The sequence below is a fragment of the Microtus oregoni genome, unplaced genomic scaffold, assembly GCF_018167655.1.
Source record: "Microtus oregoni isolate MIOR12 unplaced genomic scaffold, Mior012 000014F_ref0000157, whole genome shotgun sequence".
NCBI lineage: Eukaryota > Metazoa > Chordata > Mammalia > Rodentia > Cricetidae > Microtus > Microtus oregoni.
Window position 1 is genome coordinate 37,671,639 of NW_024543073.1, and position 21,928 is coordinate 37,693,566.

The 21,928-nt window shown below is 40.5% G+C and overlaps 1 protein-coding gene across 2 annotated transcripts in view; it reads right to left on the minus strand.

Annotated features, from left to right (window-relative positions):
• Positions 1 to 21,928, minus strand: part of Ttc37 (tetratricopeptide repeat domain 37) — a 98,507-nt gene that overhangs the window by 13,785 nt on the left and 62,794 nt on the right. For both annotated transcript variants that reach the window (XM_041663389.1, XM_041663388.1), the window contains 8 exons: positions 21,326 to 21,449; positions 19,631 to 19,849; positions 15,832 to 15,904; positions 11,895 to 11,948; positions 11,604 to 11,715; positions 9,754 to 9,882; positions 4,707 to 4,828; positions 2,878 to 3,036 (listed from right to left, as the gene is read on the minus strand). In XM_041663389.1, coding sequence (XP_041519323.1) covers positions 2,878 to 3,036; positions 4,707 to 4,828; positions 9,754 to 9,882; positions 11,604 to 11,715; positions 11,895 to 11,948; positions 15,832 to 15,904; positions 19,631 to 19,849; positions 21,326 to 21,449 — 992 coding nt within the window. The remainder of the gene's footprint in view (positions 1 to 2,877; positions 3,037 to 4,706; positions 4,829 to 9,753; positions 9,883 to 11,603; positions 11,716 to 11,894; positions 11,949 to 15,831; positions 15,905 to 19,630; positions 19,850 to 21,325; positions 21,450 to 21,928) is intronic.

The window sequence follows — 21,928 nt, forward strand, 5'->3', positions numbered from 1 at the left end:
GGACCAAAGCAAGCCTGAAACCCAGCAGGGAAAACATGTCTGGTATCTGGGACTTTAACGGGCGTAGACGGCTCTGCCCCTCTAGCTTTGCTGCCAGCACCACTGTCTCCCTATGTGCAGCTCTCCTGGACAGATGTCGCATAGTTCTGGCATCTTTTACTATTGCAGGATCTCCACTGCAACTTGAGCTTCCTGTTTACACTTCACAGCAATGGCCTCCACGGTGTCTTTCCCTCTAGGGGCTTTCAGGCAAGGACAGCCCTCCCACATGCTGCCTGTGCTCAGCAGCTCTCTGAAACTACACAAGGAAAACAGAGAACCCCTCCACTCCTGAATCCTTCATGCCTCTAATCCCAGTACAACTTGGATGGCTTTGCCAAGCTTGGCTGCCAGTTTGGAATAGACACTGGCCCCTTCAAATCACATTAGCAAGAACACTTTCCTTCCACTGTTTTCTAGGATCAGAAAAACACCTTAGGCTCTTTCTGCAAGATGAAAGCCCAGCTGGGAGGGGTCTGGGCCTGGCATGCTTTCCTCTGTTCCAGTGTGGAGCAGGCGTCTCCTTAATGGCACTATCTCCTTCACAAGTAGAGCCTCTCATCTAGCATACGCCTTGGCTAGAACACTAAGTTTCCTGGAGCTCATTTTCTCTCCAAGCTGTTCATTTCACATTTCCTTCTGCCCACTCACTCACCGTTTTCTTTGTAGACCTGCAAAGGAGTAAGCAATAACAAGCACTCGGCTGACTCAACACTGTATAGTATAACTGCTCTCCATTAAAGAAATCACCCCACTACATTTCCATCTGCCTCAGGAAAGTTCTCAGGACATGGGCAAAGCAGCTAGATACTTTGCAAAATTATAACACAAGTGTTCTCTAGTCAAGGGGCTGAGACCATTCCCATCAGAAACCTCTGGAGCGGGCTCCAGAGTCTGCACCATCTCAGCACCGCTGCCTTCCAAGCTCTTATTAGAATAGCCTTTTATGCTCTTCTTACAGCGTTCAATTTCTTCTCTAGTGTAAGTCCCAGTCTCTGGCCTCCATCTTTGGGGGACCCCCGACCCTGTGCCGGCCAAACCCTTGGTCCCTCCCCCAAGGAAGGATGAGGCAGTCTGCCAAACCTTGACCCCTCCCTAGGAGGGGCAAGTATGGTGCAAAACCTTGACCACTCCCTGGGAAGTCCTTTAGTGGTCTCTTCTCTTCCCAGTTCCCCTCGGGGTCACCTGAGAATGCAGGAATCTCATTAAACCTGGATATCCTTTAATTTGGCTTGTTGTGATTTGGTTTGATTGGGATTTTGTGTCGGCAGAGAGCTCGCGTTAGGAATGTTCTTAACATCTAGTCCAAAGTTTCAGTCTTCCATATTCCTTTGAAAACATTGTCAGGTTCTTTTATACAAGTGCTCATATGCTGGAAACAATTTCTCTAGTAGTTATTTTTCCGTTGCTGTGATAAACATCATGACCAAAAGAAACTTGTGGAATAAAGTTTATTTTGCATACAGCTCCAGAGTGGTAAAACTCCAGCAAGGGAGGGACGATTGTAATAGTGGTAGGCATGGCAACAGAAGAGGAAGCTGGAAGACCACTTCAGGAAGCAGAGAGCGCAATTCAGAAATAAACTAAGGCTACATACTCTCAAAGCCCAACCCCTGAGACATACTTCTTCCAGCAAGACCACACTTTTTAAACATCTCCAAAAAGTACCATCAACAAGGGACCAAATGCCTGAACCTATAGAAGATATTTTCACTCAAACCATCCTGGAACTATGAACCTCTTTCCTTTCATTGCTTGTATCAGGTATATTGACACAAAAGCAAGAAAAGTAACTAAGATAGCATCCTCATTGTTATCATCCAGGCAAACCTGTCCCTGTCTCTTGGGGACCTGACAGAAGCAGAGTGGCCACCCCTGTACACATGGAAGACAGTACCCTTGTAATGGATTAAGTAAAAATGCTGCAGGATCCCGAGTAGCTGCAGTGGGCAGAAGGCCAGGAGACCATGCAGCAGGTCCCCGAGCGGGGGGCAGGCAGCAGGCAGGGGATCCCGAGAGTAGCCAGTCCCAGGCAGGGACAGCACACAAGAACATGCCACAGGTCTCTGGAGGCAGCTGGTCTTGGGCAGTGAGCCACATGGTGGGCAAGAGACAGATAGATAGGCATGCCATGCAGAGTGAGGTTGGATATTTATTTAGTGGGTTATAGAGGGGAAAGGGAGAAGGGGAGAAGAGTAGATAGATAGATGGATAGATAGATAGATAGATAGATAGATAGATGGAGGAAGGGGGGAAGTGGGGAGAGAATAGAGCAAGTCAGAAACTGCCTCTCTGGGGGACAGACGGAAAAGGAAAGGACTCAGGCAAGAAGCTGAAGATCAGCTTGCATCGATAGAGGGGGAGGGAGTAGGTGTGGCTTGTCTCTTAAAGGGACAGGACAGATCATTACAACCCTGACTCCATATGCAGGTGCAAAGGTCCCTTTAAGAGACAAGCTCTGCCCACATCTGTTCTTTTTCTGTCATTTCTCTGAGGAGGCAGGTCTCTGTCTCTATCTCTCTCTGTCTTTCTCTCTCTCATTCTCTCTTTTCTCTCCTCTCAGTCCCCTGCCCCAAAACTTCCTGGCCATGTAAGTGCTGTCTGTGTTTGTCTCCACCAAGGGGTCCCAGTCCCACCTCACACCAACAGCATATCATCACACTCATTATAAAGCGTCTTCAGCAATGTTATGTTTCCACAACTCCCTTCACATTTGGAAACTGACAAACCATAATGAGCCTAAAGACAAGACTTAATAGAGATGGCGTGCATTCATTCCTAAACTAGCACCACAGCACATTTCAAGTTAGGACTCACATAAGAAAGCAGAGAACTCACCTGCCAGGCCGGAACAGAGGTGGAGTTGGACATGACTGTTTTTTGCAGTTCTTCCAGTACAGCATCTGGGAGGGGCTTCTGAGACTCCAGGAGTGATTTACACTGCACTTGTCTCAACAGCAAGATAACAGCTGGCTGATCAGGGTTGCCTTTTAAATTCTAAAAATTAAACCCCAAACAGAAACATAACAAAATGGCTCTAAACTGAAATAAGTAAAAGACAATTAAAGTGTGCTCCATGCTAAGAGATGTTTTTTCTTTAATTTAAACCTTTTCTGGCTATAGTGAAAAGAGGTATAAAGTTAAACAAGCAAAAGGCTACACAGCCTGGGAATACCAAAGTTGACACTGAGATAATCTTTCATGTAAGTAATACTGCTGTAGTGTTTGATTCTATTAGTTTACCTTTAATGTGCCCTGTTGAGTTGGCCTATTCTCAGCGGTTATACTAAAAACTGAATATAAAACTGACCCCAAAACATAAAAAATAAAGGTTATCACTATTTCAGTGGATCATACCATACTCTATGATTAATATAAGATTTGTACTTATTTACGGAGTATAGCACTATAACGCAGTGCATATATCATGATCAAATCAGAATCATTAGAATTGCCTTCAACAATGTCATCTCTGTAGGCCAGCAAATGTCTAACTCTTCTGGAGTCAGAACACTTATGCACTGCTTCTCTCTTAAGAGAATGTTTATCTATGTTTGTCTTATTATATCACATCCAACATATATTTAAAGTGTATTTGAAGGCTTTCTTCTAAGAGAGACTGAAACAATAAAATAAAAAAAGGCTGATGAAGCATTCCTCATTTTAGCAAAAATGATAATACAACTGCTAATTTATGCTTAGCCCACACTCACAATATAATCAATACACTGTCCCGGTCTTAGAGCAGACAGAATTCTATACATGAAAGAGAAAATGTATTATTCTGCTTTTCAAGGAATTCAAGGACCAAAGGGATCATGAAAGATCATTTTTATCTCTCTTTAAAATCTGTTTCTCTCCCAAAGACCATTTATTTAAAACTCTCTCCTTTTTAGTGGGTCCATGAAACTGATTTATTGACTGAATAAATATTTACTGAGTTCTAACCATGTGGCAGGAAAGATGCTAAGAATGTATCCATAGAACTTGCAAGCAAAGAGCCCCACAATTGCAGTGCACGGTGATAAACAAATAGTTCCAGTCAATAATCTCCAGTTATTCTATTGCTTTAGAATGTAGAAAAGTGAACAGATCCTTGAAATGCTGTATTCTAAAGGGAATAACCAGAAACCAAAGGAATGACACCCTAAACAAAAATAGAAGTTCTATTCAGAGTCCAGGAAGGGATCCGGGAAGACGGCCCAAGGATTAGAGAGCATATTGATCTTGCAAAGGACCAGAGTTCGATTCCCAGAACCCATATAATGCAGATCACAACTGGCTATACTTCCAGCACCAGGAGATATGATACCCTACTACCCTATACATAGATACACATGCATACACATAAAGAAATAATACCATTGCTTTTCAAAAGAGAGACCATGAGGGTTGTAGCACTGGTACAGTACTAGCAATTCTTCTAGCTGCTGTGAGCTTGTTAGCAAATATGAACTTCAAATACTAATTTTCTCACTTAAAAAAAGGTTGACAATCGTAAACATGTACATCACAGACAGCTGTAAGGCCCAGAAATAATAATGTTAAACAGAATGGCTGACTTGAAGTAAGTAACCAATAAATGTTGCTTGCCATCACCACCACCTGTCTCCCCACTTTTAGGTAGGACCAAAACACAAATTTCAATGTATAATTCCACATAGTACCTTTGTGCACAGAGATTCAGCTTCAGATATTCTTCCTGTGTCAATTAGACCAGTGACAGCTTGGGAGAGACACCACTTTTCAAGTGACTGGTTGTAATTCTGCAAAATGTCTTTGTCCTTAACTGTAAACAACAAAAAAGGAGATGACTGCTACTGTCTTCTGTTGTGTATGATGTGCTCTCGAGGGAACTGGGCCACTGCTAACAATGATCACAACCACATTTCACACACTATTTTTTTTTTTTTTTGAGACAGAGTCTATATAGCCCAGCCTTGCTTTGAACTCACATCTCTGGAATTTCACAATTACAGGCACATACCATCAAACCCAGTATCTGAATCTGCGTATGTTAAAGCACACACATGTACCACCAGAACACTACAGACTTATCATGAATACTTCTGACTGATATTTTAAATATATATCCTGTATAGAACTAATGAAAATTCACTAAAAAACAATGAGCAATTTCTGCAGTGGCTGAAGTAAGATAAGCCTCATCTGCTCTGCAGCTCCAACCACACACACACTGCTGGACGGGCACTACAGCTGAGGGAGAACCACGCACCCACTGCTGGACAGACACCACAGCTGAGGTAAAACCACGCACAAACTGCTGGATGGACACCACAGCTGAGGGAGAACCATGCACAACTCGGCGTTAGCAAAAGCTGCCTCCCGCCCTGTGTAATCAGTCACTCCTGTTTCCAACTCACCCCAACCCTGCTCTTCTGTTCCTGGGAAACCTATAATCAGACTTTACTGTCTGTAACTTCACAGGAATGGCATCTTTCACAAATACTAATGTAAACTGCGTGCATCTCCGAATTTCTGGGACAAACCCCACCTGAGTGTGATGCGTGATGTACCCTTTTTTATGAGTTTCCGGATACAGATGCCAAGGTTCTGCTGTGAGTTTTATCATGCATGCTAGGGCTCACCCTGCTCAGTCCTTTTCTGCTCTGGAAATGTCTTTTGGTTTTGTTACTGGGAAAAAGCTGGTTTCTTAGAAGATACTTCCATATCTTTGATTTTCTAGAAAATTATTTTTTCCTGAAATGACTGGCAGTGATGTCATCTGGTCTTACAGTGTACTTTGTGAGGTTTCAATCTGGATACTCTTAATAGATATGTAGCTACTGAATTTGTTTCTGTTTAAGTCATCTTTGTGTTTTACAGAATTGCAATATTTTCTCTGAGTTGTCCAATTTCAAGGCAAGAAGTTTCTGCTGAAATTTTATTAGCATATCAATAAAAGTAGTGATACTTTCATTCAAATGCTGGTATCCATCTTCTTTTTCTTGAATCATATAGCTACATATTTATTAACTATATTGCTCTTCTCAAAAAAAAATCACATCTTTTTATTTTATTGATTTTTTTTATCTAAAAGATTTTTTAAAACTTTATTTATTGATCTATTATGTATACAATGTTCTGTCTGCATGTATGCCTGCAGTCCAAAAGAGGACACCAGAGTTCATTACAGATGGTTGTGAGCCACCACGTGGTTACTGGGAATTGAATTCAGGACCTCTGGAAGAGCAGCCAGTGTTCTTAACCTCTGAGCCATCTTTCCAGCCCTTATCTAACAGATTTCTATTTTATCTTTATTATTTCTTTCTTAGACTTACCTTGGGCTAAATTTATTCTTCCTTTTTTAGATTCTTAAGACAGAGCTGACATCATTAATTTGAGGGGAGCCTTTTCCTTTTCTAACATAATATTTAATATAAATGCCCACTAAGCTGTTCTTTACTCGTGTTATATATACAGTTTTGACCCACTGTGTAAAGACTAACTCAGTTCAAAATATTCCCAAATTTTCTTTTAGGCTTATTATTTGGTCTTGGTTATTTGGAAATACACTATTTAGTTTCTAAATATTTAAGAATTTCTGACTTTCTGTTGTTTACTGGTAAAGACAGGAAATGTAATTAACCTTCCACTAACAGCTTCCTAAGTGGAAAAAAGCAAGAGCTGGTTCAAGCCCCCTGTCGGGCCTGTTCTGCCCACATGAGTACAGAGGGATAGACTGAGAAGCATGGTGGTATTCACAGAGTAGAGCCACGGGCACTGAGACTGAGACAACCTATTCAAGGGACCTCGCCGTGCACAGCGCACCCTCCCTCAGCACCACACTACCAAAGGCTTACAGCAGCTACTTTATCCATGGCAAAGTTATAAAGGAAAAACAATGCCTCAAGTGCAAAAGATGTATTCTTATGACAGAGTAAGCATCTGGACTGCAGTCAGTGTTTCAGAGATGCTGGAACATGGCAGGGATGCTACAATTATTAGAATTTAACAACAACGATTACAGAAAAGGTTTTCATTGATTAAGCAGACATCATGCAACAGAGATGAGCAATGTAAATTCTGAAAAACTCAGAAACCACAAAAGATAGAAACCAAAAACACTACAGAACAGAGTTTAATCAGTTTATTGACAGACAGAAGAGTGCTGAGAAAAGAATTTCTAAACTACAGAAAAGCAAAGGCAAAAAAAAAAAAAATACTGAATGTAACAGAGTATAATTTCCAAGAACTATGAGACAATTACAAAAGATCTAAGCAAACCTAATAGGAATGCCAGGAGAAGTAAGGAAGAGAAAGAACACATTTAAAGCCATGGATGAGAACGTTCCCAAATTAATGTCAGGCACAACCACCAGTTAGCAAGCTCAGAGAACACTGAGAAGATGAACACCAAACAAACACAAAACCTTAAAACTTTATCCAGCCACATTATCTTCTAGCCATAGAAAAAACAAAGATAAGGCAAAACTATAGCAAGAAGCCAGAGGGGAAAAGAAAGCTAAGATCATATCTGGCTTCTCTTCAGAAAATATAGAAAAACAGAATAAAATAAAATATTTAAAGTTAAAAGGAGGAGCGGTTAAAATTCTGTACTCTGCAAAAATTATTCTTTAAAAAGTAAAAAAGAAATAAAGACTTTTTCAAACAAAAATTGAATGACCATGTTGCCAGTGGACCTACCCTGCAAAATGTGAAATAAAAAATCTTTTAGAAAAAGGAAGTGATAAAAGTCATTTATTAAAACTCAGAATTACATAAAGAGTATCAGAGGATTTGTATTCTTGATTTACTAACATGTAACAGTTAACTCAAAATTGATAACAATGTCATTCACTCATGTTTAGAAGAATGACATTTGTCGGTAAATGAGCACATTTTTTATAACCATAAATACTGAAGCTCTATGTGTTCTTGATTGGAATCTGAATTAAACCATGTAGAAAAATACTTTCTACAAGCTACTTGAAAAGGGATTTTGTAGGACCTCTGGACTAAGCACTCTCACACCACTGACAGTAAAAGAGAGGAGAGGTCACTAGTGGACCAAAGCCAAGACAGCTTCTGAAAGGCCTCAATCCTGCATCCAGTTTAGCCTCAGCTTATCCTCTAAACCACAGGTGAGGGGGCGATGAAGCAAGATTCTGCAGAAGCCTAGGGCCAGCAGGTTATCAAGGGCAATAACCCACTGCTTCAGCCGCTTCCCCAGGTCATTAGGCTCAAGTTAGCAATTTAAGTCATGCTTGGCAAACAGGCAATGCAATCAGTAAATCACTGAGTCAGCACCTATTTTCTACCTATTCTACTTCAGAAAGGAGTATGGGAAGGCAGGGTAAGGAGGGAGTGGGGCAGGGCGGGGAATAACTAACACTAAAGGTCTTTTGATGAGCCATATGGAAACCTGCTATTCTAGAAGATTCCTAGTGTAGAAGGAACTTAAATGGGGTTATCATATAATGGGGAAAAGAATGCCCCAATGAGACATCAAGTGCTACCAAATAAAACCCCCAGTGCCAGGAAGGGATCCCACACAAGCCCTCCACCATTCCAGAGTGCCAGCGCTGTCGGTCACCCCCACAACACAGCAGCAAAGCCCTGTTGCTGAACACACCACTCCCTGCGTTATCACACAGGGGAAATAGACTGTTTCCAGCCGGAAGCTTTGCCTCTTCTGGCTAGCATTCACAGTGCTGGAATCTGTGAATCTCACCCAGCTACAGACCCTGGGACCTACAACAGCAGCCTGCCTACAGGATACACTGGTGCAACAGTGGCATAAATGTTATGGGGTAACTAAACATCTTTTAATAAATAGATTTAAGGTCCACTCCATGAAGTGGAACTCACACCTGTGCCTGTTAATGAAGCCAAGAACCTAAGACTAAGTTCTAATGAGTCCTAGGGAAAACCTACTTACTTTATTTACTGCTAAATGCACAATTCAATAAAGCAATTCCCAAAGACTTATCACTATCCCCATAAATCAGTGCATCCTTCAACCTCATCAGAGGTTTTTTTCTTGCAGTGGATAGTTCTTAACACAGCGATCTACAACTGGACAGTGTGCAGACAGTAAGAGAATTTGGAACACTCAGCTTTTAAAGAGATGTCCTTACCAAACCCCTACCCTCAAAGCTCAGTGATCATTGTAGAGGGGACATAAAAGACATAAGACATAAAAGACATAAGAGCCAGAGGTAGTAGATGGTACCAAGGAAAAGTGTCTTCAGATACAACAGGACTGGCGGAAATATGAACCCACAGAGACTGTGACAGCATTTATAGGACCTACACAAACTCAAGTCAGACAAACTCACAGCAGAGATAAGGGAAAGGGGGCACAAAGTTCCACCCCAACCAACAAGCTAACTGCAGTTGACACCTGCCGGGAGAGCAGTTTCTCTAGGGCAGTGAGATTGGGTATATCAACCACACTCCAGGACTGGTCTCATGCTCAGCAGTGGCTGACCAAGAGAAAATGGACTCCATGTTTTTTAATTTGTTTTTCCTTTTTGTTGTTCTTATGCCTTGGTGTTTCTGTCATTTTGGTTTTTTTGTTTTCTTTTCCTATTTTTTTTTTTTTTTTGAGAGAGAAAGAACGTAAAGTTGGGTGGGTAGGTAGAGAAGATCTGGGAGGACTTGGCAAAGGAAAAAGAATATGATCAAAATATTTTACATACAATTTAAAACAATAATTTAAAAATGTAAATTAGTAAAAATAAAACTTACGTGCGATAGAAACAGCAGACAGCTGTGCCAAGTGCAAATTGGCCCTCTTTGGCTGAGTGTTGCTGACCAAGGCCAGTTTGTCATCAGCATGGCAGGATGCCATCAGTCCAGCCCAGACAGCAGGGTCATCTAAACAAGAAATATAGCTTTAAGGCTTGTTCATACCAACATGATGCTGTAAAACTATCAGAAATAAAAGTATGTCTCTCCCAATAAAAATTAATAATATCTTAAGAATAAAACCACACTTCCTTAAAGGAACGCTAACTTGCTTCCCCCAAATAAACTGGTATATTTAACCTTCAAGACTTGCAAAATTTCTGAACATCACATAGAAGGATAATCTATTAAGTTCCTGTCCCACGGCTGTCCCTGTGTGGCTCAGCTCCTGTCCCACGACTGTCCCTGTGTGGTTCAGTTCCTGTCCCACGGCTGTCCTTGTGTGGCTCAGTTCCTGTTCCACGGCTGTCCCCGTGTGGCTCAGTTCCTGTCCCATGGCTGTCCCCGTGTGGTTCAGTTCCTGCCCCATAGCTGTCCCCGTGTGGCTCAGCTCCTGTTTCACGACTATCCCCGTGTGGCTCAGTTCCTGTTTCACAACTGTCCCCGTGCGGCTCAGTTCCTGTCCCACGCTGTCCCTGTGTGGCTCAGTTCCTGTTCCACGGCTGTCCCTGTGTGGCTCAGTTCCTGTTCCACGGCTGTCCCTGTGTGGCTCAGTTCCTAAAGTGCTGTGTAATTTCAGTCCCTTTCACTAGACATGAAGGACAAGTCTCCAGCACACCCATATTTTTCTATTACTCTATTCCTATGTGAAAGGCTTAGTTTGAGGAGAAACAAGTGAACTTTGTTTTTGGTGTTTGGTTCTTAAGAAAAGTAAGAATTGAAGGAAACACTCAACAAATGAATTTATGTTCTAACAAGGAAGCATGAAAGACATCCTACGACGCCGTGTGGATGCTGCATCTATGATTATGTCCTCTTGGGAATGAAAACTGTTTGATACTATCGCTCATATTTAAGACAGAACTGCCAGACTTTGCATGACCTTCTCGCCCTCTAACACTTCCAGTAGTGACGTTGGAAACACACTGGGGTGGTGATGTGCAACCCCTCACCACCTACAAAGTCAACAGCATCAATATGACACAGCCTGCTAGAATTAACAACCACTACCTGAGGCGAGGCTATACATTTCTAGCAGATACCATACCTGTGAGTCAATCTCATTAACTTGGTAAAATTTAGAGTCATCATGGAAATGGGTGTGTCTATGAGGGTGTTTCCAGGCAAGTCGACCGTGAAATGTGGCAGTGCCCATCCAACCGAAGCGAGAGTGCAGGCTGAGCAGGAACTTGCATCTCCCTCTACTTCCTGACTTAAATGAAGAGTGCTGACCTGCCTGTCCCACCACCCTGTCAGACTGTCTGAACTCTCAAATCACCACCCAAAATAAACCTCCTTCTTAAGTTCTTCTGTCATAGAAAAGAGGAAAGTGACACCCCTGTCTTCCAGAGCTAACCACACATGAAAATAATTTACTATGTAATTTAATAGGGTTAGATAGACACACAAAACCAGACTGATGGGAACTGAAATCAGCCTAAAAGTAGTTAAGTCATTTCAGATTTTTGGTAACAGAAAAAGAAGTATCTCTAAGAAAATATTCTCATCGATCTATTCAAACAACTGAAGTATTTTAATTATCAATAATCAAATTTAGATAACCAAGTAATATGCAAAACTTTAAAATACATTCTTAGAATTTCTTATATCATGAAAATACAAACCTTGTTCTTTTAACCCACAAATGCGAAACTGATGACAGCTAGATTAATGAAATGAAATGGATTCACCTGGAGAAAGGAAAGCTGCCTTCTGAATGGTCTTTAGAGAAACATTTTTTCCGTCTTCTGCTGAACTGCTTCCCATGGCCAACTGGTTTAACGCAGTATACAATAACGCCTTCTACAGAGGAAGACAAGGAGGTGTGTCATCAACTCTCTTCACAGTTCCCGCTTTTCAAGACTGACCTAAGGGCCTGTATTTAATAGGACTTAAACTACAAAATAACGAGGCTACTATTCTGACTCATTAATACTGTTTAACAAGTTAAATATGTCTTTTTTATGAGAGCAAGAACTAACCTTTCCATGATTTGAATCCAGAATATGAGCCACGAGTCCAGCTACAGCACCTCCCTACAACAAAAGACGATAGTCAGACAAACACAAAGCTTTCCACCAAACAGCAACACTAATAGAATCTTTCCTGCAAACCATTTGCATTCCGTTTTCAGCAAATTTGCATCTTCTAAACCATAAATATTTATTTATTATTACAACTTTAAGAAAGAAAATCTCTCTACTTTGGTCATTTCATATTTGCTATTAAAATACTAAAAGTTCAAAAGTAAGATGATTTTGTAGTGGCACCAAGTAAATATATGTATTGTCTAACAATATGAAAATGCTGGGAAAAGGCTGGAGAGATGGCTCAGTGGTTAAGAGCAAGGATTGCTCTTTCAAAGGACCCGGGATCAACTCCCAGCACCCACAAGGCAGCATTAAAGTTGTAATAATAAATAAATATTGTTTATAACTCCACTTTCTGAGGATCCGACACCCTCATATAGACATACACACAGGCAATACACCAATGCACATAAATAAATCTTTTTAAAAAAATTTTTTAAATGCTGAAAGAACAGCAGAAAGAGTGAAGGACATCAAAAAACTAACAAACATAGCTTATTCTTGGAAAACATCTAGCTATCTACAAATAGTGAACTGAAAATAAAAACCTGAAAGACAGATAATGAGTGGGTAGGTAGGTAGGTAGGTAGATAGATGATAGATAGATAGATAGATAGATAGATAGATAGATAGATAGATAGGCAGGCAGATGGTAGATATAATGGAATCCTATTTAGCTCTAAAGAAAAATGGAATAACAAATTTTACAAGAAAATGGATGGACTTAGAACATCATCCTGTCTCAGAAAGAAAAACTCCTCATGTTCTCCCTTATATGTGGATCCTAACTTGTAATATCCATGTAGGTGCAGCATAGCAGATATAAAGGAGAAGAAAGGACACAACATAGGACAATGACAGACACAAGAGTTATGAAGAAGGGTATAAAGCTAATTGTTTTTATAGTTTTAATTGTCCTGGAATTTTCATGTTTTTTGTAGTAGATGAGTGCACAAAAATGTAACTGATACTGAAAGTGTATTTAGTGGCTGGCTATCAACTTGACACAAGCTAGAGTCTGAGAAAAGGGAACTTCAATTGAGAAAATGTCACAATAAGATGGAGCTGCAGGCAAGTCTGTGGATCATTTTATTTATTTATTTATTTACTTATTTATTAATTTACTTACTTACTTGTTTATTTGTTTGCTTGCTTACTTATTTGACACAGGTTTTTGCTATGTCACAGTCCTAGCTGTCCTGGAACTCACTGTGTAGACCACGGAGATTTGCCTGCCTCTGCTGCCCAAGTGCTGAGATTAAAGGTGTGTGCCATCACCACTAGGTCGGTGGAGCATCGTAATTAGTGATTGATGTCAGAGAACCCAGTCCAATTGTGGGTGGTCCCATCCTTGGGCTAGTGGTCCTGGGTTCTATAAGAATGCAAGGTGAGCAAGTGACAAGGAGCTAGCCAGTAAACAGCACCCCTCCATGGCCTCTGTATCAGCTCCTGCCTCCAGGTTCCTTTCCTACTTGAGTTCCTGTCCTGACTTCCGTCAGTGATTAAAAACAAACGAAAAAGGCTTCTTAACACACACACACACCCATAGTCCCTAACACTAATGCCTGTATGCCATGAGGCTTCTGCTCCAATACTGAAAATAAGAAAATATGCAGCATCCAAGTTTTGAGAAGGTCAATTCGAAATCTAAAAATTTAAAATTAAACATTTTACCTAAGAAAAAAAGTGAATTATTTTTTTCCAGGCATGAAGGTTCATGCCTATAATCTCAGCACTCAGAATGCTGAGGCAGAAAGATTGCCAGGAGTTCAAGGCCACATTGGGCTATATTGTGAATTCCTGGGCAGCTTAGGCTGTGAGGCTGTCTCACAGACAACAGCAGCAATTGCAGAAAGAAGATTTTCAGCACAGGTACTTTACACCTTGAATTTCACTTCAAGTGTGTTGTCAGCAATGTTTTCAATACTGTTCTTCGAATACAGAATGCTAAATTAAAGCTTTAGAAGTATTTAATATAAAACAAAGGTGGATTAAAAAGAAAGGTAACATAGCAGAGAGGGATGATTCCAGAGTGTGGCTGGAACTCAATACCATCACCACCAACAACTGTGATCTGCATAAATTAATCTCAATGTTTCAAGCTTCCTGAACCCTAACTACAGAAACTTCATACCACTGTTAATTCAAATGCAAACCCACGCGTAGCAGAGTAACTCATGCATGAGAGCTTCACTCTGTGTCCACGAGTTACCAGCCTCAGCCAATTCATCTCCTGGAAAGAGCTGGAACTCTATTACTCAGATAGCCTCTGAAGCAGGGGCTAGACATGCCCTGGGAGACTCTCGCCCTGCTGTAGCAACTGCATTTAGTGACGTCAACAAACAGCGTGTTAAAATTTCAACAACACTGGGATAAAATATTTTAGAAACATATTCCTAAAAGTAAGGTATAACGAGAAGCTATGAAGGATTTATCAGGCCCAAACTGAATAAAAAATGCAGAATGAGCTGAGAGATCATTCATGTCACTTATAGATCCCGATATGGGACTCACACTCTTGACCTGTAAGCAGGACAAGCCCAGGCCTCACACAAGGAGGGTGTATATAGGAAACCTCAGAATATGTTGAACCTCTCAAAGATAGCATGCTCAGGTCATTCACAAGTGACTTGAGACCCAGGGAAGGAATAGTCCTGCTAATACAGAATCCTAACCCTAACCCTAACCCTAACCCTAACCCTGGCTAACAAAAAGATACAGAAATTCATTCATATAAAACTATTTTAATCCTAAGGTTCAAATTATGTCTACAAATAATGTTCTAAAAGATACAGTCAGGAAAAGAAAGAAATAAAGCCATCTAGAGTGAAATCAGTAAGCACAAGGAACAATAAAAACACATTAACAAGCTGGGCTTTGGTGGCACGTGTCTTTAATCCCAGCACTCAGAATGGAGAGGCAGGTGGATCTCTGTGAGTTCGAGGCCAGCCTGGCCTACAGCAGGAGTTACAAAGACAGGCTCCAAGAAACCATCTTGAAAAGACAAAAGCAAACAAACAAACAGACCAAATAAACACATCTACTTTAGATATCAGAATTATTACTAAATAAGTGTTTAAAACAAATTAGCTGCTGCCACTGTTTGCCAACCACTTAAGTGAACAAAAAAAGAAAATATTAATAGAAACTAATAAGATATATACCTGAAAACATCTTCTTCTCATGACTAAAATACAGTATATAATTCTTTACCAAATGTCAATAAATTCATGCTTATAATGAGATTGTTAGACATTAGAAGTGCTTGAATTATCTTACCTCTAAATAATTTTTAAATAAAATTATCTTTTGGAAATAAAAGCCACAATCACTAATGCTTATTTATAATGCACGTTACTTATTCCTATAAAATGTGACCCAGAATGGGACCCCTACTTTGCAGTGTCCATAGCACTCACAACGGTTTCATACGCTCAAGAAGGGTACTCAGTCCGGTACTTGTGTAAACAAGGATTTGATTTAATGATGAGGTTCTCTTCATCGTACTAATTTATTTTTTAGAAAAATGCTATATTTTAAATATATACTTGAGGTGGGTGTGATTTCTGATGTCTTTAATCCCAGAACTCAAAAGGCAAAGTACAAAGATTCTGTAAATCTTGTGAGTCTAGCCTGGTCTACATAGAAAACTACAGGCCAACCAGAGTCACATAGTGAATCAGCTCTCTCAGTCGTGTGTGTGTGTGTGTGTGTGTGTGTGTGTGTGTATGTATAAAGGTAAATATATCCACTTGCATAAATACACACATGCATATATGTATTTAACACACAGGGTAATTTACTTGGCAGAATTTTAGACATTACTCACCTTTGCATTCCGTTGAGTGTACTGAGCAACAACTCGAGACAGCAAAGACCAAAGAGCCGGGTCAGCTGGGTTACTAGAGAAAACAAAGAAAAGGTTAGACTTAAAGACAGGAGTTACTGCTGACCCGGATGACCGGCACATGGGCGAGTCATCCCAGGAACACAAGCATGAGAGATCCGAGAGACCTGGCCTTGCCCCCATCTGCCTCTGGTGGTGTGGGCAACACAGTAGGTGTAGGTGTAGGTGTGGCTGAGCTCGCCTCAAGAGCATGAGAGCAAGAGAATCGGCCAGCCCTTTGCTGCTTATGTCATTGGATGAGCTGGCTGGGGCAGTGCTGGAGAGGATGGTGATAATGAGGGAGAGCTAGTGGGCTGACCAATCCAGAAACCACCCAGGCCCAGAACCAGGGCTGTGGGTTGACTATGATCTGCTGGAGCACGTGAAGGGGTCTGATCCACACATTCAAAGATGCAGGATCTCCATGATACAGGGAAACAACAGAGTATCCAGGAGGAGCCCATTGAAGGCCCAAGTACCAAGGATATAGCACAAGTCAGAGGCCTAGAATCAGACCGATCACTCATTGCAATCAACACTTGCAAGTAAAAAATGTATGAACTAAAGAGATAGTGTGTGACTCACTGTGTTACACTCAGCTTCCACAGTGAGATTTTTCTTTTCTTTTTTAAATTTTATTTTGTTTTATCTTGGGGGCTGAGAAAGGTTACAAGGGCAGAGGGTAGATACAAAGGGACAAGGAGATAAGTGGGATGGAGATGCAGGAGAAATCCAGAAAGAATCGATAAAAAGTTAAATTAGAAAAATAAAAAAGAGAAATAAATGGGACTACAATGTTCTTTTTCTCTCCTATGACGAGAAAGAACACTACACTGATTTGAATGTCTACTAGTCCTGACTCAATATGCTTAAAGAACGTTGGGTACAGCCATATGGTCCATAATTAGTTTTGATTAATAAAATACAAGGTGCCAGATACTGCATTAAAAAAAGATGGTGGTTACTTTAACCATGACAAGTACAGCAAATATTTTAATTTAAAATCCTTTAGACACCTACGCAAGTTCATATTAATTGCCCACATTTAACTGAACATATCTTAAACTTTAGGAAACATACTATACTATCTTCTACAAATGCTACAAGTTCTTATGTTTTTAAAACATGCAGAAAAAACAATATCATGGTCACAAAATTATGAGACAAGAACAGTTTAAAAAAATTAGTACGTGTGCTTAAAGGACTACAAAGAAATGCAAAGGCGTATCATACAGCAGGAGGCTGTAACCCTACGGGAAATACTGCATATGGGGTAAACTTTATATTAAAATGTTTTCATTTCACAAGAGAGATGGCTCAAAGGGATAAGGCACCTAACTCTGACCTGAGTTTGTGCCCTCAACTTTCCTAATACTGCAACCATTTAATATAATTCCTCACGTCATAGAGATCCCAAATCATACAATTATTTTCATTGCTACTTCATAACTGTAATTGGTTACTGTTATGAATGATAATGTAAACATTTTGGAGCTAGTAGTTAGCTAAAGGGGACACAACCCACAAGTTGAGAACCACTGATCTTTCAGAACCCATAACCCTACAGAAAACATATGGTTAGGACAGAAATGACTCCCACAAATTGCCCTCCTATCTCACAAGTGCACACTACAGCATGTGTGTACTCACCCACACAAGAATAAATAAAACAAAAATTTAATGTACCAAAACAACAAAGGTTATTAACAAGAATAAATAAATGAAGACAGAAGTCAAAGCCACAACAAATGAAAACAGAGCTGCTGTTATATGATAACTTTCTCTCTGAGACAGTACTTCTGTATGTAGGGCTAGCTGTCTGCCTCTGTTAAATAATAACTTAATTTCCAAATCTTTTTTGGTTTGTTTTTGTTTTTTTTATTGATTTTATTGATCTCTATATTCTTCTCTGCTCCCCCTCCCAGATTTTCCCCTCCCCTTCAACACTTTCCCATGGTCCCCATAATCCCAATTTACTCAGGAGATCTTGTCTTTTTCTACTTCCCATGTAGATTATATCTATGTATGTCTCTATTAGGGTCCTCTTTGTTGTCTAGGTTCTTTGGGATTGTGATGTGTAGGCTGGTTTTCTTTGCTTTATATCTAAAAACTACTTATGAGTGAGTACTTATGATAATTGTCTTTCTGGGTCATGGTTACCTCACTCAAAATGATGTTTTCTAGATCCATCCACCTGCCTGCAAAAATTCAAGATGTCATTATTTTTTTCTGCTGTGTAGTACTCCATTATGTAAATGTACCACATTTTACTTATCCATTCTTCAGTTGAGAGGTATTTAGGTTGTTTCCAGGTTCTGGCTATGACAAACAATGCAGCTATGAACATAGTTGAGCACATGTCCTTGTGGCATGATTAAGCATCTTTGGATATACACCCATAAGTGGTATTACTGGGTCTTGAGGAGGGTTGTTTCCTAATTTTCTAAGAAATCACCATACTGATATCCAAAGGGGCTGTATCAGCTTGCACTCCCACCAGCAATGCAAAAGTGTTCCCTTTACCCCACAACCTCTCCAGTATAAGTTGTCATCAGTGTTTTTGATCTTGGCCATTCTTACAGGTGTAAGATGGAATCTCAGGGTTGTTTTGATTTGCATTTCTCTAATAACTAAGGATGTTGAACATTTCCTTAAGTATCTTTCAGCCATTTTAGATTCCTCTGTTGAGAGTTCTCTTTTTAGGTCTGTACTCCATTTTTTTTATTGGATTATTTGTTCTTTTGATGACCAATTTCTTGAGTTCTTTGTATATTTTGGAGATCAGACCTCTGTCTGACATGGGGTTGGTGAAGATCTTTTCCCATTCTGTAGGCCTTCATTTTGTCTTGTTGACTATAAACTTTGCTTTACAGAAGCTTCTCAGTTTCAGGAGGTCCCATTTATTGTTTCTCTCAGTGTCTGTGCTACTGGGATTATATTTAGGAAGTGTTCTCCTGTGCCAATGTGTTCAAGTGTACTTTCCACATTCTCTTCTATGAGGTTCAGTGTGGCTGGCTTTATGTTGAGTCTTTGATTCATTTGGACCTGAGTTTCGTGCATGGTGATAGGTATGGATGTATTTTCATTCTTCAACATGCTGATATCCAGTTATGCCAGCACCATTTGTTGAATATGCTTTCTTTTTTTCCATTTTTTTTTTTGCTTCTTTGTCAAAAATCAGGTGTTCAAAGGTGTATGGATTAATATCCGGGTCTTCAGTTCGGTTCCATTGGTCCTCCTGTCTGTTTTTATGCCAATACCAGGCTGTTCAGTACTGTAGCTCTGTAGTAGAGTTTGAAGTCAGGGATTGTGATGCCTCCAGTTCTTTTATTATACAGGACTGTTTTGGCTATCCTAGGTTTTTTCTTTTCCATATGAAGTTGAGTACTGTTCTTTTGAGAGACCATGGATGCCAGTCCAGACTGCTATACCCAGCAAAACTTTCAATCACCATAGAATTTTCAAATCTTAAAGTGACTAAGAATTCCTAAATCCATCCACATGGTCTGTATTGATACATATCAGATAATGAGCTGACCATATTACAAATGAAGGAATTACAGACCTTTGTGTCAAAATAAGTGGAGCTTCACCAAAATAAAGGAAAAATTTATCAACTCACCAAAATAAATGACATACGATTTCCAAATAGAGACGCGTATTTCATTTTATATCCACAATAAAGCACAAAAGCTGAACATAATCACATCAGATATAATCCGTCCTCCAACTCAGGGCTCACCTGTGGACAGCCTTAGCGGCCTGTCTTTGCACAGCCACGCTGCGGCCCTGCAGTGCACACACTGCCGCCGTGAGAAGGCACCTGTGGTAATCCTGCTTGTGTCTGACGTGCTTCAGTAACTCATTAAGAGCTGCTTTCGACAGTGTGGCATCCTGCATTGCCAACCCTAGGGCACACAGGGCTTGCAGGCTTTCGATGGTTGGTTCCTTTAAAATAGAGCTATAAATATATATTTAGAAGTCTGCTAGCCATTAGTACAGTGGTCTACTATCTAGTAAGAGTTTTTATTTAATACAAAAAGCTATTTACTTAAAGATTTATCAAAATAAGCCAACTTTGTGCTTAATATATATTTTTTTTACATTCAAAGATAATAACTACCTGACTGGAGCAAAATAGTATCAGCCTTTCACAGCACAAATTGACTAATCTCATTCCATGTCATCATGTCTAAATCTTAGAAACAAACAGAAACTGGTCCCTTTGGGTCTCAGTTTTCAGTAACCAATGAGAACAATTTTAGTGAAATGTTTAGTTGAAGTCAAATTCTACTTTGTTAATGGGAAGTAGAAGACGGCAGATGAGAAGCACCAGCACCTGAACCAAGGCAGAGGCAGCTGCTTCATGGTGGGACAGCGTTGCCAGGGAGCACTGCAGCACCAGCCATGGCAGAGCCAAGCAAAGGCTAGAAGTACCAGGTAGAGTGCCCCGAAGGCTGGCTGGCTGGGGAGTGAGTAAGTCCCTGGTCTCCTCAACACAGAAGCTGACCTAGCATGCTTTAGTCCAGGAAGAAAGGAGAGCTAGGGCCAGGAGGACTGGCCACAGCAAAGGTTCTCTGGCCTTTCCAGCAATGTCAGAGGGCTGTGGTGGCTGCATTTTCAGAAGGGTCCTATCATTTTCCTGCACTGCTTACAGGGTCAGAACTACTCCACTTAGTGTCTGTGGGAGCCAAGAGTCTCTTCTCATCACGGCTCATCAAACCACTAAGCACAGAGCACGCCAGGGAAGAGATTTCCACTGCAACACAAGTTCATGACTCTGAAGCTGAGGAGGAAAATATCAAGGCAATGTTTTGCTTGTCACAGTAAATGAGTGATTCTGCTATTAATAAGCAATGATGGGAGAATAAGCTTCCCATGGGAAGGGGCTGTCTGTCCTATGAGGATCTACACCATTCAAAACACCAATAAACCTCACTGGCAATAGCCTGGATTAATCTACTGTTCCTGGAGGAATTACAGCCAACTTTTAAAACAAAACAAACAGGCCTTAAGAAGTTACCAAGTACTACACATGATCACAGGCTCTCATTTTAACTTGTTCTGAAACTAGAAGTATATAAGTTCTACAGGTATCTTTAAAGATGGGCTTTAAATAAACTTATTCTCAGGTTAACTTGAGCAGGAAGGAAGGGAGGAGGAAGAGCTCTCTGAGAATGCGAACAACCAAACACCAAGTCAGTTTACAATTCCTTTCATTGTTTGTGGTCCACATGGCCACTTATTCTCGAAAACAAATGAGCAGTATTAGACAGACACAAAGCTATGAGCTAAGCAATGGTACTCAACTCCACCCATGACTGTCAATTTCAAACAAAGTCGCTCCAATTCCTTCCGTTCACTTAAAAGTCCCTTGTTCAAATCTCTTCTCACACATAAGGACCTGCTGTCCAGGTGGTAAAGCAGCTGGACATACCATTTGAAAAGCAATGACTTGGCTGCATCCATTTGTCCTTGTTTGTATTCTGTTATTGCCATGGCTGTCAAGACATGAGCTTTGTCTTGCTCTGATTTCACAACGGTCAAGGCTCTCTCATAGGCTAGTATATAGAGGAAGGGAACATCAAGCAAAATACAAAAGAAATTCGAATTAACAAAATGGGCCACTTTCCCCTTCCTAATCCCACTTTTCAAAGAAGATCTAAACAAAATTCTACTGTCCTTGTTCTCTTCTTTTCAAGCAGACAGAATAAACCCGACCATGGCTTTGCTATTTCAAGATGACCCTGAGGGTGCTTTTATGATGGAGAGGGACAACCCCATCTTCTGCCTACAGAATACACCGTGAGGTCCGAGTCACCTTAAGTAGGAAAGGAGACTTGGAAACACCGATGTAGAATCACATTCCCAGTGCAGACCATCCCCTTCACCAAGCAGATAACGTTTAAGTGCACTGCACACACAGTAGTGGAGGTCACACATATCAGAATGTCCCCAGTTAAAACTTTTGGAGAAATAAAAATCTACTACTAACAAAAGTCGTAGAAGTCATTTATCAAAAGTTTTCATTTGAGCATAT